Consider the following 15,412-nt stretch of genomic DNA (forward strand, 5'->3'; position numbering starts at 1 on the left):
CTACCGAGGAAATGGGGAAGAAGGGCAGGGAAAGGACCTATCTTCCCTTCAGGTATGTATGACATGTGTTTCTTCTTCTTTTTTTTTTTTTTTTTGAGACACAGTCTCACTCTGTCACCCCGGCTGGAGTGCAGTGGCATTATCTTGGCTCACTGCAACCTCCATCTTCCAGGTTCAAGTGATTCTCCTGCCTCAGCCTCCCGAGTAGCTGGAATTACAGGCACACTATCACACCTGGCTAATTTTTGTGTTTTTTAGCAAAGACAGGGTTTCACCACTTTGGCCAGGCTGGTCTCTGACTCCTGATCTCAGGTGATCTGCCCGCCTCAGCCTCCCAAAGTGCTAGCATTATAGGCGTGAGCTACTGCATCAGGCCATGACATGTGCCTCTGAAGCCAGTAAAAGATGCCATAAGCAATCCCTCCAGGGTACACCTTTCCCTCTCACCTCCATATATCTTTCTCATGTTTTTTTTGTTTTTGTTTTTGTTTTGTTTTGTTTTGTTTTGAGACAGAGTCTCACTCTGTCACCCTGGCTGGAGTGCAGTGGTGCAATCTTGGCTCACTGCAACTTCCACCTCCCGGGTTCAGGTGATTCTCCTGTCTCGGCCTCCCGAGGAGCTGGGATTACAGGCGCCTGCCACCACGCCTGGCTAGTTTTTGTATTTTTAGTAGAGATGGGGTTTCACCATGTTGGCCAGGCTGGTCTCAAACTCCTGACCTCAGGTAGGTGATCCACCCACCTTCGCGTCCCAAAGTGCTGGGAATACAGGCGTGAGCCACCGCACTGTTCTTCTACAACTGGCAAGAGAAAAGAAATTTGTCCCAAGAGAGAGTTGTGACAGCCTACACACTGGACTTCCCCCTGGTTCGTTATAAGTTGCTCCTACTTTCTAGTGGAGCTCATTTCTCACGAACAAGTGGATTTCTCACCTGTCACCCTGGTCCCTGGCGAACCACAAGGCTTACCACAAATGCTGCCACAAACCCAGCAGGCAGGAGTTGGGATGAGCACTAAGTGAGAGTGTGCGGGACCCCTCCCAACCTGTCCTGTGTGTAGATCACAGTCAAGCTACTGTCATCTCCCCCAACTCTGTTTTTCCAAACAGCAAGAGGCTACCACCAGGACAGGGATGGTGATGCGGGGCTCAGGCTAAGCTTGTCTGACCCACTGACCGGTAGGGTTGGAGCAGAAGCCGAGCAGGGGGGTTCCATGTCCTGCAGTCACTACATGCCCCCTCACTTCTCCCTCTTATTTATTCTTTCTCTGGTGTCTTCATTGCTTTCCCATCCCCACCCTCTCCTCTGGAGAGAACTGGCTTTTCCAAAACAGAAACTTTCACTCTGAGTACAAACAGGCCTCTAATTTAGATCCTCCCAGCCAAGAGCCTTTCTCCCTGCTGCCCTGGCCTCTGAAGCTGGCTGTGAGTGCGCTGTGACATGGCCAGAATCTAAAAGGGTGTGGCTGCTCCTCTTTCATTTTTGGCCTCCGTAGAAGAAGCCAGACATTGACCAGGAAAAGCAAATCTGGCCTTCTATGGCGCTTCCACCAAACTAAAAAAAAAAAAAAAAAAAAAATAACTGATTTTTCTTAATGCAAACCGGTTTGAAACGGCCTTTCAGAGATGTGACAGAGAACACGGATGGGTGTGAAGTAAAAGGTGAAAGATGATGGCGCTCCTGGCAAAACCAGCAGCAGCTGATGCAATAAATACCTTTCCAATAAGGTCCATAGGACAGACCTTATAACGAAGAATGAGAACTCAGATCTGCTATTTTGCTTGCCTAATAATCACTGCCCTTATAAAAATGAGTAAATTAAGTTCCAGAGTCTGGGCTGAAATATGGTTCCCCTCCGTTTCCAAATTCCAAACGTCTACCTTGGTGACATCAGAAAAGGGACTGATATCTGAGAAAGAGGTATATCAACAGAAATGCTGACTTATGATAGGCAGATAATGTCAAAACCACCCCTGCAGCATCTGCCCCTCTCCCTAAGTGCTAACTGCATATTCTCCTATGGGAGACCCTATATGGAATACAAAGTCTTAAGGCTAATTTTACTCTCCCTTGACGCAGACTAGCCCATTAAACAGTGACCTGTCACCTCACAGCATTACAAAAGGGGAGGAGCCAAAACAATCAACTGTGGGGATGCCATGTCACACACCAAAGGCCCAAATCTTCTCTACGAATGACCTTTGTCACACAAGACACAAAGAAAATACGTGGCTCACGACGAAAGGGGAAAAGGGAGGTAGCCACTGATGTGGAGAGACATGGGCACGGCTTGCGGTGCCCTGGAGGGTGTCAAGTGGGCTCACTGAAGCTAGGATGCAGGGTGCAGGAACACTCCTATCTTCTGCATGGATGAGCTCCTTGGAAGACCTTGAGGAGAGTTCCTGGGCTTCCTGCTTAGTATACAAAATGAAAAGGATAGCATTTACAATGACATCTCTTTGCAGCCCAAGGAATGGTGAACAATGAGGGGAATGGGGCCAGAAATGATCCTGGCTTCTCTGTGTCTGTTTTCCTGGTGGCAAGCTCTGCATCTGATAAGTAGAGTGGGACTATGTCATGTTCCCTCTGCACTGGGAATACGACCTCACTGAGGCATTAAAAATTCCCAGGGAGGAACGGCAGTGTCCTCAGTGGTTGATCAGCAGAGAAAATTTGTCCGCTCATTTACCCTAAAAGACTTCAACAAAAAAATATTGGCAGATAGAGAATGTGGGGAAGGAAAAAATTAAAATAATCTGGTAGTCCCACCTGCCATCCTACCCAGTCAGCATGAACTGGGGTAGAGAGGGGGTGACGAGGAGTTGAATTTGCTGGCCCACTTGCACAGAACGATCCGGGGCTATACATGCAAGGCAATGAGGGGTCACATATATCAAGGGGGCATTACAGAATGTTCCAGAATCACTCTCTCTTCACTATTTGCAACTTACACCCTCTGCCACAGGAGATGCAATTGCACTATTAATAGTGGACCTTCGTTTTTTGGTTTTGTTTGTTTGTTTTTTTGAGATAGAGTCTCGCACTGTCGCCCAGGCTGGAGTGCAGTGGTGCAATCTTGGCTCACTGCAACCTCCGCCTCCCAGGTTCAAGCGATTCTCCTGCCTCAGCCTCCTGAGTAGCTGGGACCACGTGCCCAACTAATTTTTGTATTTTTTAGTAGAGACAGCGTTTTGCCATGTTGGCCAGGCTGGTCTCAAACTCCTGGCCTCAAGTGACCCACTGCCCCGGCCTCCCAAAGTGTTGAGATTTGAGGCATGAGCCACAGTGCCCGGCCAACAGCAGAACTTTGGAAACAGTCTGTGTTCATTGGGTCAACAGCTGAGCATATTAAGGGACAGGAGAGATAACCATTAGTACTTTCACAAAGAGTTTTTGTGGCATACATAGGAAAGCGTTTCTAGTATAGAGAGATGTAAAATAAACAGAAAACAAATGCATGTATCATATGATCCCACCTATGATTTTTAAATCACATTTTTTAAACGACTGAGAGGAAGTATTTCAAAATATTCACTTTGTCTTGGAGGGGTATTTCTTTGGTTGTCTCATCTGCTTCTTTATGTAATCGGGGTAGGCTATAAATGAAAATGTTTAGTTAGCAGAATGCTTGCTCATCCAAAGTTATAATGTAGAGACTTATAAATTAGCAAATACTTCCCTTCTAGTGCCCTTCATTGTGTAGATTCAAATTTTCCATACATATCACGTACTGAAAACTACAGTACCCAGGAAATGAAGCAATATCTATATTTGTTTCAAATGACTAACAAGCAAAAATAAAACTTTGACCATGATGACATGCTTTTTAGAAATCAGACATATAATAAGCCACATAGGATGTGGTCTAATAAACCCAAGAAAAGTTTCATTTCCTCTCACCAAAATGGCTAACTCCCTGTTTATGTGTCTAGCTTGGCAAATTTAGCGGAAGTCTCTTCTTCCCTGAAATTTCTAGATTAAGAGGTTAACAAGCAAGTAGCAGCAATAACGTGCCCCCTCCTGAAAATACACACATGCGCGTGCACACACACAAACACACCCCAAAAAATGCAATAAAAACAGGCTCAACACCAGCAAAAGGGTAGGTCAACCACAAAATCAGAAGGACAGAGTGCACCATCTCACTAATCCCTGGCCACTGATCAGGAAAAGTTTATAGAACCCCTGAAGAGGAAGGAAACAAGGAATCAGGGAAGGGTTTGGACAAAGAACTTTTTAAAAGTTTGTTTGCAAGTATTTCCGTGAAAATGTTATTGACTGAGAAATTACAGGAAGAAGAAAAAGAAAACTCTTTCTTCTTATCTGAATGCGGTTATATGCCATGGGTCACACCCTATTATTGTCACTATTAAACATGTTAATAGCCTCAATGTAATGACTGTGTGTGGCGAGCTTTAAAATGTACATGAATAGCTAACTAGAAAGAAATGACTCATCCCTGCCCAGGTGGATACTGACTTTCTGAGTCACATTTACTCAGCTGGTCTACCAACCTTAATTCCCTAGAGCAAGGGATCTAAAGGGTTCGAATCCGGCTGAATTACATGGAAAGAAAGAGAAGGGACAATGAATTTGAAATGTGGATGGGACAGAAAGTACAACTGTTGAGACTTGTAAGAACTTATGTATCCTGAACCAAAATTTCCTCCCAACTCCTAAGGTGGCTGAGTGAAGAAAAGGATCAAACACGTTCTCCCTGAACAAGTGGAAGACGGCTGGTATCACGGCTCTGAGCCATGGCCAATAACCATGCCCCTTCATTACCAGCAATTTTATAGCTATCACTCTTCAGCTGGGTGATCTTAGGGATGTTGCTTTCTCTCTCTCTGGCTCAGTTACCTTAACTGCAAAATGGAAATAATCACAGCACCTCCTTCATAAGGTTGCTATCAAGGTTTGGAAAAGTTAATATAGGAGGTAGTTACAGTAATTCTTACAGTAGTTCCTGGATCACAGGAAGCCTGTGTTAAATGTCAAGGGACCTCTGTAGGTACCCAGTGGAGCAGACTGGGGGAATATCCCATGACCACTCCCTTTTTTGCAGATACATGAATTGCATCACAGAGCGGGGAAGCACCTTGCCAAAAAAGTGAGTGTTGGACTCAAACTTAGTTCTTATGACCAGTCACAGGAGGTCCCCACCACACTCTGCAGAGCTATTTCTATCACACCCATGCTGTGGGATCAGGATTCTGAGACATCACCAAAATTCTTCCCCTGCCCCCACCCTCTCACCGAGGGAGTCTTGCTCTGTTGCCCAGGCTGGAGTGCAGTGGTGCTATCTTGGCTCACTGCAACCTCTGCCTCTCAGGTTCAAGCAATTCTCCTGTCTCAGCCTCCCAAGTAACTGGAATTACAGGCATGTGCCACCACGCCTGGCTAATTTTTGTATTTTTAGTAGAGACAGGGTTTCACCGTGTTGGCCAGGCTGGTCTTTAACTCCTGACTTTGTGATCCGCCCACCTCGGCCTCCCAGAGTGCTGAGACTGCAGGTGTGACCCACCACGCCCAGCCACCACCAAAATTCTTGAAGTAGGTACTAGGAATGTTACATGTGAATTTCCATGAAAACCTACAGGGAACACATAACTGAGCTACTCCAGCAGCAACTGGCCCATTACATGGACACACCATCAGGGTGTGACTCCTCAAGAATCCTGCTAATTGCCTGCACCAGTCTGAGCCCATCAGCTCTCTCACCAAGCACCCCCTTTATACACAGCCCATATGTGAACCTTTACCACTGATGGAGAAATTGAAGCACAGATCAGTCGGGTAACTTGCCCAAGTTGGCACAGCCCATTAAGTGGCATCTTTGTATCTCACCTATTCATAGTTTACAGATTTAGATGACATCCTGGAAACGTGGCATTTTGGCACGTCCCTGGGAGATGCTGCTGGGTTCTGAGGACAAGGTTGAGAAATGCTCAGTCACTGGCGCCAGGGATCTAATCAGCTCCTGCGGATCTTGAGTTATAAGGAAGAAACCCAGTCTTTCTGTTTCGTTTTCCTCATACTTAAAATGGGTGCCCGGTTCCTTTATCTACCTCCTGCCGCCAACCAAAGATTAATGAGTTACCATGTGCCAGACTCTGATGGGAGAATAGCTATATTCATATCATCTTAACGTAAATAGCCCGAATGAACAGCTATGCTTATTAAAAGCTGAACCAACGACAGGCTACTGAAAAAAATCTTCCACCAGGCCATGGCTAATGCAGAAGAAAGGGGGTCTCCCTGCTCTATCAGACCCAGGCCAGTTAAAGGGCATGCCCCTTACATACACAGACAGCAGCTCCAGGTAATCAAGACATAGGCATGGCCCAAGAACATGCAAGATCAGAGGCAAGCATGCAAGACAGCGAAAGTCCGAAAGACTCCAGAAACATTTTGAGATGGAGTCTCACTCTGTCGCCCAGGCTGGAGTACAGTGGTGCAATCTCGGCTCACTGCAACCTCTGCCTCCCGGGTTCAAGCAATTCTCCTGCCTCAGCCTCCCGAGTAGCTGGGATTACAGGCGCGTGCCACCATGCCCAACTAATTTTCATATTTTTAGTAGAGACGGGTTTCACTGGTCTCGAACTCCTGACATGGTGATCTGCCCGCCTCAGCCTTCCAAAGTGCTGGGATTACAGGTGTGAGCCACTGCACCCAGCCACGTCTTCAGTTTTATGCACATTTGGCTAACAGGGAATAGTTGGACCAGGGGATTTCCACTTTAGTACATGAAGTTACTAAAGAGAATTAGGCACATGTTATAATATCAAAAAGTGTTCCTAGAATTAAAAGTAGAAAGAATTTGCAAAACCTTATGAGGTATAATTCCAATTTTGTGAAAGACTTTTAAGGTTTGTGCACATAAATGATTAGAAATTTGGAAATGTATCCAAATATTCAGAGATTATCAGACAGACATGGTGGCTCACGCCTGTAATCCCAGCACTCTGGGAGGCTGAGGCAGGCGGATGACCTGAGGTCAGGAGTTCAAGGCCAGTCTGACCAACATGGCAAAACCTCGTCTCTACTAAAAATACAAAAATTAGCCGGGTGTGGTGGCAAGCACCTGTAATCCCAGCTACTCGCGAGTCAGGAGAATTTCTTGAACCCAGCAGGTGGAGGTCACAGTGAGCCAAGATCACACACTCCAGCCTGGGAGACACAGTGAGACTCCGTCTCAAAAAAAAAAAATTGAAAAATAAAAAAGGCCAGGTGCGGTGGCTCACACCTGTAATCCCAGCACTTTGGGAGGCCGAGACAGGCGGATCACGAGGTCAGGAGATCGAGATCATCCTGGCTAACACGGTGAAACCCCGTCTTTACTAAAAATGCAAAAAATTAGCTGGGCTTAGTGGCGTGCACATGTAGTCCAGTTACTCAGGAGGCTGAGGCAGGAGAATTGCTTGAACCCGGGAAGCAAAGGTTGCAGTGACCTGAGATCGCGCCACCGCACTCCAGCCTGGGGAACAGAACGAGACTCCATCTCAAAAAAAAAAAAAAAAAAAAAAAAAAAAAACAGAGAGATTATCAATAGGTAATAAGAATATAGGTATTTACATTTTCTTTATATATTTTTATAGTTTCTAGTTCTCTTATATGGCTATTTATCACTTCCTATGCCAGAACAAACTTTTAAAGATGATTTATTCCACGTTTTCTCTCTCCAACAGCAAGACTTACGTACATATATATCACTCCAGGTTTCTGCCTAAGGAGGCACTGCTTTCTGTTCCTGTGGCTCTAACACATAGCACAGCACTCAGTAGGTATACAATAAATGTTTTTAAATACAGAGGTTTTATTAATTGGTTCATAAATATTCATTTTCTTTTTTTAAAAGCTAACATTAGTACTAAATCATTTGCTGTTTAAATCTAAGAGTTCCTGGAAAATTTTTCATCTGCATTGACTTTTGCTTTTCTGAAGATAAAAGCATGTTCTAGATGTTCTTTTTTCTTTAGGACTACTAATCTGAAGAGAACTGCCACTCCCAAGCACTGAGCAGTGTGGGGTATTGATGTTGTATTGAATTATTTAAAGGAAATTAACAATGCTTCCTGTCCTTGGAGAGCAACATCTGCAAGTAAAGCCATTCACAGCTGCCTCTGGTAGGTACTGTCGAGGCAAAGTGGGCATATTTTCCAGCACCCTGAATTTTAAAAGAAAATCTTTAAGTTCTGGATTACTAGTAACGAAGGCTAAGTTGAGGTGGTAACTTCTTCATTGCGAACTGTGAAGAGTCCCAGGAGACACTTAATGAGGCCAAGTTTAATGGGATACGGTTGTGTTCCTCATTTTCACGGAAGTTACGTGTGGCACTGGATCACGAGGCCTTCACTGGGAGTCAGGCATCCTGGAGTCATGGGAGCACCACCCTCCACCCTCTCCTTGTAAACAGGCGTTTTTATGGCTATGATATCCCTATCAGTGGTCAGCACACCCAGACATCATGGCACCCGAAATGACAGTGACCCGCCAAGAATTCAGGGACCACAGTGGATGGGCCCTGCCCTAGAGAGAGGTAAACTTTAGATGGGCGGCTTCATATCAGAGCTAACTCATCTCATACCGTCATTCTGCTCCGAGACCTACCTCAATACACCAGGGCTCCCCAACTTTTTGTAAGGAGTGGCTCCTTTTCATGTCCCTGAAGACTTGAGTGCTGACAGTGAAGTCTGAGGGGGGGTAGAAGTGCTGACAGTCATGTCCCTGAGTGCAGCAAGGGAGGGGGCTCTGCTGCCAGGAAGAAAGGGGAACAGAGTAAGGCTCGGGAGCGAGGGGAACACGTCACCAAGGCACACACAGCCCCCAGCCTTCCTTTCTACCCTAACCCACATTTCTACAGAAGCTCCAAGCAAGAGGGATTATAGTTCCCAGCGCAAATCAGAACTCTCCCATTTCCCTGCCATCCAGCTCAGGGTCCCTTCTAGGAACATCTGAAATGCAGCTTCCTCCAGGCAGCCTTCCTGTTGTGTATTCTCACCCCTACCCACCATTCTCCTAATGGGCATGGCCTCCCCTTCCTCTGAGCCTCTCAAGAACCACCTAGCTAGCATTTTCTCTCTCAACTTACCTTACTGAATCTATTAGTTATGTGAAATTGCTGGTATTTCTGTCCTACAAAAATATAATTATATATGGTTCCACTTAATAATTCAGCTGTTTGGGGAGCTGATCTTTTTTTTTTTTTTTTTAAAAGAGATGGGGTCTTGCTATGTTGCCCAGACTGAACTTAAACTTCTGGGCAATCCTCCTGTCTCAGCCTCCCAAACAGTTAGGACTATAGGTACACACCACCACACCGAGCTAATCTTTTTATTTTTGTGTGTGTGGAGACAGAATCTTGCTATGTTGCTCAGGCTGATCTCGAACTCCTGGGCTCAGGCAATCCTTCTACCTCGGCCTCCCAAAGTGTTGAGATCTCAGGCAAGCAGCACCATGCTTGGCTGATCTGTCTTCACTCATACCTCAATACCTTTTCCTCTGCCAGGCGACAGTCTTTTGAGAAAAGCAACTATACTACCAATCCTGGACCCCTTAAAGATCTGGCAGCACACACCTTGGGTGCTCAGGAAATTATGTGTTCATCTGAATTTCAAACCCTGTCACAATAACTACTACAGTTTACTGACAGCCTACTCTGTCTGGGGCCCTGGACAGGAGTGTGCCTCTTACTCCATTAATCCTCACACCTACTTTATGAGGTAGGTAGTATCATGCCCATTTCACAGAGGAGGAAACTGACTCAGAGACTGTAAGAAGCATGCCCAAGGTCACACAGCTAGTAAATGGCAGAGGGGTAATATAGACCAGGTCCCAGTCAACTCATGCGGGTGCCTGCTGTAGAGACCCATTGGCCTGTCTATGGCTCTATAAACAAGTGAATTTAGGGCTGTAAAAAACAACTTGGGGTCCAAGAAGGGAGATTTTGCAATCAAGAAATATTATTCTACTTTCCTTTTTTAAAAAAGAGAAATAGCTATGCCCTTTATATTCATTGTAAAAAGTTTTATACGAGGAAAAACTCCATGAACAATTTTTTCACGTAATTTGTTCAGGATTAAGAATAAGAGATTGAGGATAACACCAACATCTTGTATGTTTTTTATGTGCACTATCACAGTAGACATAGTGGGTATGGAAGACTCTGGAAAAGAGGAAATTGATAAAAATAAAGGAAAAATTTATACAACAGCAGCCACGTCTTTAGAGCAGTGTACATGGTTACCACAGTACATGGTATTCCCATGGGCTCCAAGTTTATCCATTTTTTTTTTTGCCTGTGGATTAAAACCATCCACAGGCAAAGTGAGCTCCCAAAATGAGAGGGGGCCATTGCTGCTCCATAACTGGAGCTACTCCAGGGCCCATGCTGGCTGCAGCTGACCCTGTGTCTGGATTTTGAGAGCAACCAACTAACTGCCAGAAGCTGAGAGATCTGCCCCCGGGAAGGGAAGCTGAGCACCAGAGGAAGTACTTGGTTCTCCACCCCTGGAGGTCTAAGGTCTCCGTCTGGGAAGCAGAGCGTCCCACTCTGCATTTCTTCACAGAGCTGATTTGTAAACAGGAGCATGAGTCATTAGGCAAGCATGAGTCCATTTGAAAGATCAGCCCAATTTTACAGCTAAGGCTCTCCTATTCAGTCCAGCCACAGCGGTGACCCACCTTACTGCCTTCCACCAAAGGTGACTTGGCTAGCCCTCCCATTGTTTCTAGAAGGAACCCAGCAACATGAGGGTTTAATCCCTGTCTGTTTGCTTTATTTTCTAACACAATGCTGACAGCAAAGAGGCAGAGTTACCAAAGTGCCCCAGAGAAGGCACTGGGAAAGAAATGAATTCGTGGTTGCCACAGACCACATGGTCTTCTTTATCTTCCACGGGCATTTTCTCATGGCCTTTATTCTTAGAGGAAATTGTACCTTATGGAAATGTTAAACACACACACAACCTCTCTGTACAGATCTAGATATTCTCCCATGCCCGGGAACCTCAGAGCCAAATTTACAGTTCACGTCCAGCATTGCATCAGGGGCTACCGGCTTTGAACTTGTAGAATTAACCTTACCCCAACCTTATTCTCCACCTTATCTTACCGGGCTACACTGCTTTCCTTTCGTGTGTATATGTGGCTGGAAGGAGGTTTATTACCCCTTCAAGACTACACTCCAGCTTTCCTCTTTAATATTCTTAATTATTCATTTCCAATCCTCTTAGAGAATACAAAGTCTTAATAAATGACTTCCAATTTTAGGGGGGTAGGAGATGTCTTATAAAAAGTTCAAATGTATATACAACTACAAAATCTTTTTATACCATGATAAAATAACTATAGTTTCTTCCCCCCCTCCCTTTTGAGTCTTTCTTAAAAAACAAACAAACAAACAAAAAACTCTTCAACAAATCCTAAAGACAAGGAAATAAACATCTGCTGAGTTTTCTGCTCAGTGTCCATTCATGATTTTTCTGGTAACAATTACTGCCAATTACTTAGGGGGCAGCCCCCTGACTGTAAAACCATGTAGCTTAGTGGAGTGAACCCCACACCCAGCTTCAGAAGTGGGAAAGTTTACACACTACAAACTCACTCAGACACTGCAACCCCTTCCCATAGACACAGGTTCAGAATCAAGGTCACAGACTTGTAGACAAACAGAAGATCTCTTTGGACTTGAATAAACCTCTGTGCAGTAAAACCAAGTGGGAGGCTAGCAGAGCCCAGAACTGGAAGGAGATGGTTCTAATACATGGGCCCCTGGATCCAGCCATGCCTGATGCCTGACCACTCTGGACTTTTCAGTTATGGATCAATACATTCATTTTGCTCAGGCCAGTCTGAACTGGGTTTGAGGAGACAGAGAGGAATTTCGACTGAAGCAGTCGTCACCTCAGCCAGACTGGCCTCCATCCACGAATTGTCCATCCATGAATCAAGGGAGGATGTGGGAAAAATTGGAGGTGTTACAGGATAAAAGTAAATGAAGGCCTCGTGAGTTTCATTCTCCTGACATGAGTGGGCTGTTACAAGGCAAAGTACTGAAGTAGGGATTTGGCGCTTCTTGAAAGAATGAAGCAGGTGGCCAGTCTCTGCAGAAAGAAGACTAGGACCTTCAGCCACCACCCACCTGCTGGAATTGCCCCGAGGGCCCTCCTTTACCTCTAGTGTCCCTGTCAATGCCACTGGCAGCACTGAGCTATTTCATGTGATTCTGTGGTCTCCAAAATGCACCAAATCCAGAAAGTAGAGGCCACAGATGCTAACTAGCACTGAAATCTGCCTCCTGGCTTTCTCCAGAAACACTGCCTATTTGTGACACAGGACCTCAAGAGGTGTGTTCCTCACATGGAAAGTGAAGTTATGAGGCTAGATCAAGTCAAGAGAGAAGGTAGACTGACAGGGCTGCTGGGTTTGAGTCTCACTGGTGGCTCAGGACCTGATGTCATCATGTGCTAACCAGATCTGAACACAGCCACATGGATCAAGAATCAAGGTGTGCCATCCATAAAGTCGTAGTAATATTTGTGTATTCCACTATCTTGCTTCTTTATGAGCTTACTGCCCCACTCCACAACTAGCTGGGTAATATTCAAAAGCTAATGCAATCAAATAGCACCTAGTAAGCCAGAAAATACTAATTGCTTTGCCAGGAAACATTTAAAAATGAACAAGTATAGAAGGAGGTGAAAAGCATTTGAAAAACAAAACCCCTAAAAATACAAAGGCCTCCAGAGATGAGAATTTTGTATGAAATAATGTCACTCAGGGCTAGGTGCGGTGGCTCACACCTATAATCCCAGCACTTTCTGAGGCCAAGGCTAGAGGCTTGCTTGAGCTCAAGAGTTCAAGACTAGACTGGGCAACATAGCAAGACCTCGTCTCTACTAAAAATCAAAAAAAAAAAAAAAAAAAAAATTAGCCAGATGTGGTGGTGCAGGCCCATAGCTACTCAGAAGGCCAAGGTGAAAGGTTTGGTTAAGCCTGGAAGAGCAAGGCTGCTGTGAACCATGATTGTGCCCCTGCACTCCGGCCTGGGTGACAGAGGGAGACCTGAATAAAAAGAAAGAAAGGTGTCATTCAGAGTAAAATCAGCCAACAATCATTGGCTGTTAGAAGAATCTGAACCAACCTCATAGGCAAGAAGAAAAAGGAAAGAGCTTTACTCCTCTTTGCCTCAGAAAACTCTGTTGGTAATTAATTTTATGTGTCAGAGTATTTTTTGTTTTGTTTTGTTTTGTTTTGTTTTGTTTTGTTTTGTTTTGTGATAGAGTCTCTCTTTGTCACCCAGGCTGGAGTGCAGGGGTGCAATCTCGGCTCACTGCAACCTCCGCCTCCTGGGTTCAAGCGATTCTCGTGACTCAGCCTCCCAAGTAGCTGGGAATACAGGCGTGCACCACCACTCCCGGCTAATGTTTTATTTTTTTGGTAGAGACGGGGTTTCACCATGTTGGCCAGGCAGGTCTCCAACTCCTGGCCTCAAGTGGTCCACCCGCCTCCATCTCCCAAAGTGCTGGGATTGCTACAGGCGTGAGCTTCCATGCCTGGCCTTATGTGTCAGTTTGATTAAGTCACAGGGTGCCCAAATATTTGGTTATACATTATTCTGGATGTTTCTCTGAGGATATTTTTGAATAAGTTTAACATTCACTGAGCAAGGCAGATGGCCCTCCTTGATGTGAGCAGGCCTCAGCCAACCAGCTGAAGGCCTGAATAGAATACAAGGCCGATCTTCCTCCGAATCAGGGGGCATCCTCCTGAGTAACTGCCTTCGGACTTGAGCTAAAGCAGTATCTCTGGGCTTGAGCCCGCCAGCCTTCGAACAGGAATTACACCGTCAGTTCTACCAGTCTTCCAGCCTTTAGACTAAGACTAGAGCTTCACCATGGACTCTCCTGGGAGAGTCTCCAGCTTCCCAGCTACAGATCATGACACTTGATGATGCAGATTATGGAATTCCATGACTGGGTGAGCCAGTTCCTTATTGCAAATCTCTCTACATAAACACATACATCCTATTGGTTTTGTGTCTCTGGAGAATCCTGACAAATGCATGTGGATTCGAATTTTCATGTATTTTCTCTTCCACAGCAAGAGGGAACGGATTTGTGGATCTCTGAAAGATCAGAGTTTTAAAATGAAGTGAGTCTTAGAAATCATCTAATCTAATTCTTTATGATTTTCTTTAAATCTCCAAGTCTAGATGTAAAAGGGCCTGTCCAGGACCACACAGCTAAAAAGGAGCTGAAACTAAAGTCTAGATTTTTAAAGAATAGAGTTGAAGGTTCTATGCATAAATGGAAGAATTTTCTTTTGGAAATGTGGCTTCTTTGGAACAATAAGAAATCCATCTAAAAGAAGGATATTACTAAGGGCCCTTCCACTAAAAAAGCAAAGTAGTGAACTGACAATTTTTTTAAATCGGTGAGAAGGTAACATCCTCATATTTCTTATCATTTATTCACACACAAGGATGCCAAAAACCAGCCATCCAAACAAACCAACCAACCCCACGTACACACATGTAACCTTGGAGAGAGGTAAGGTCTTTACAGGTCACACTGATCCAGCTTTATGCACCATCAATAATTCTCACCTCTGAAGGTGAAGTAACTTTGATGGAAACTAATTACATCTTAAATACACTGTCAACTTGATGCAAAGAAACTGCAATCAGGGCTCCAGATAAGCTACCATTTTTATCATAAAGATGAGCCAGTTCCTCCCCAGACTGGGATATCATCACTCACATGGCAAATTTATGCAATCCTTTTTTCTCATTATTTTTTTTTTAATGTGAGCATGTGTGAGTGGCAAGGTGTATGGGCCCACACTTGTGTGTGTGTGTGGTGTGTGTGTGTGTGTGTGAGTGAGGGTATCAGTATATGTGGAGGGCAATGTCCTAGAGTCACGAATGGCAAGTGTCCAGGTCACACACAGCACACCTCCCTCTTCCCTTACTACCTCCATACCACACAGCCACTCTGCTCAAAGTTGGCACAAGTTGACATGTAATCACCATCTCTGCACTCAAGGCATGCAGAAATGAAGTCTACCTCAGCCCTCAAAGACCTCACCTGAGAAAAAGACAAGGCTCCAAACAGAAGGCAAAACAGCACAAACACAGAAAGAGGCCACCTTTTCACATACCTTTACAAAGCACTGCTCACTCCTCCTCGACCTCGGCACAGACAGAGTGTAGGGCGTCAGTGTCACTGCCACTGCCACCCTCCCACTGACTAGTGCTGTACTCTCTGAATTCCCAGGGCTCTGCTTGACACAGCACATGAGGGTGCTGGCTGCTGGATGACTTCTAAGGGCTGTGTCCACCTCCAAAACACTCCACTTCTGTATGGCTAGCGGAACACTGAGGAGCGGGTTCGTTAGGGCCTTGACTCTCT

General features: G+C 45.1%; 1 protein-coding gene across 44 annotated transcripts in view; it reads right to left on the bottom strand.

The window, feature by feature from the left end:
- The window catches only part of TCF7L2 (transcription factor 7 like 2), a 221,255-nt gene that overhangs the window by 69,722 nt on the left and 136,121 nt on the right, over positions 1–15,412 (bottom strand). For 20 of the 44 annotated variants that reach the window (XM_033182376.1, XM_033182355.1, XM_033182622.1 and 17 more), the window contains one exon: positions 8,610–8,753. The exons of 20 other annotated variants lie outside the window; for them this stretch is intronic. In XM_033182376.1, coding sequence (XP_033038267.1) covers positions 8,610–8,753 — 144 coding nt within the window. The remainder of the gene's footprint in view (positions 1–8,609; positions 8,754–15,412) is intronic. 4 more of the 44 variants (XM_033182344.1, XM_033182421.1, XM_033182644.1 and 1 more) reach the window with 1 other exon arrangement.

Source organism: Trachypithecus francoisi, unplaced genomic scaffold (genome assembly GCF_009764315.1).
Source record: "Trachypithecus francoisi isolate TF-2019V2 unplaced genomic scaffold, Tfra_2.0 Contig01579, whole genome shotgun sequence".
Taxonomy (NCBI): domain Eukaryota; kingdom Metazoa; phylum Chordata; class Mammalia; order Primates; family Cercopithecidae; genus Trachypithecus; species Trachypithecus francoisi.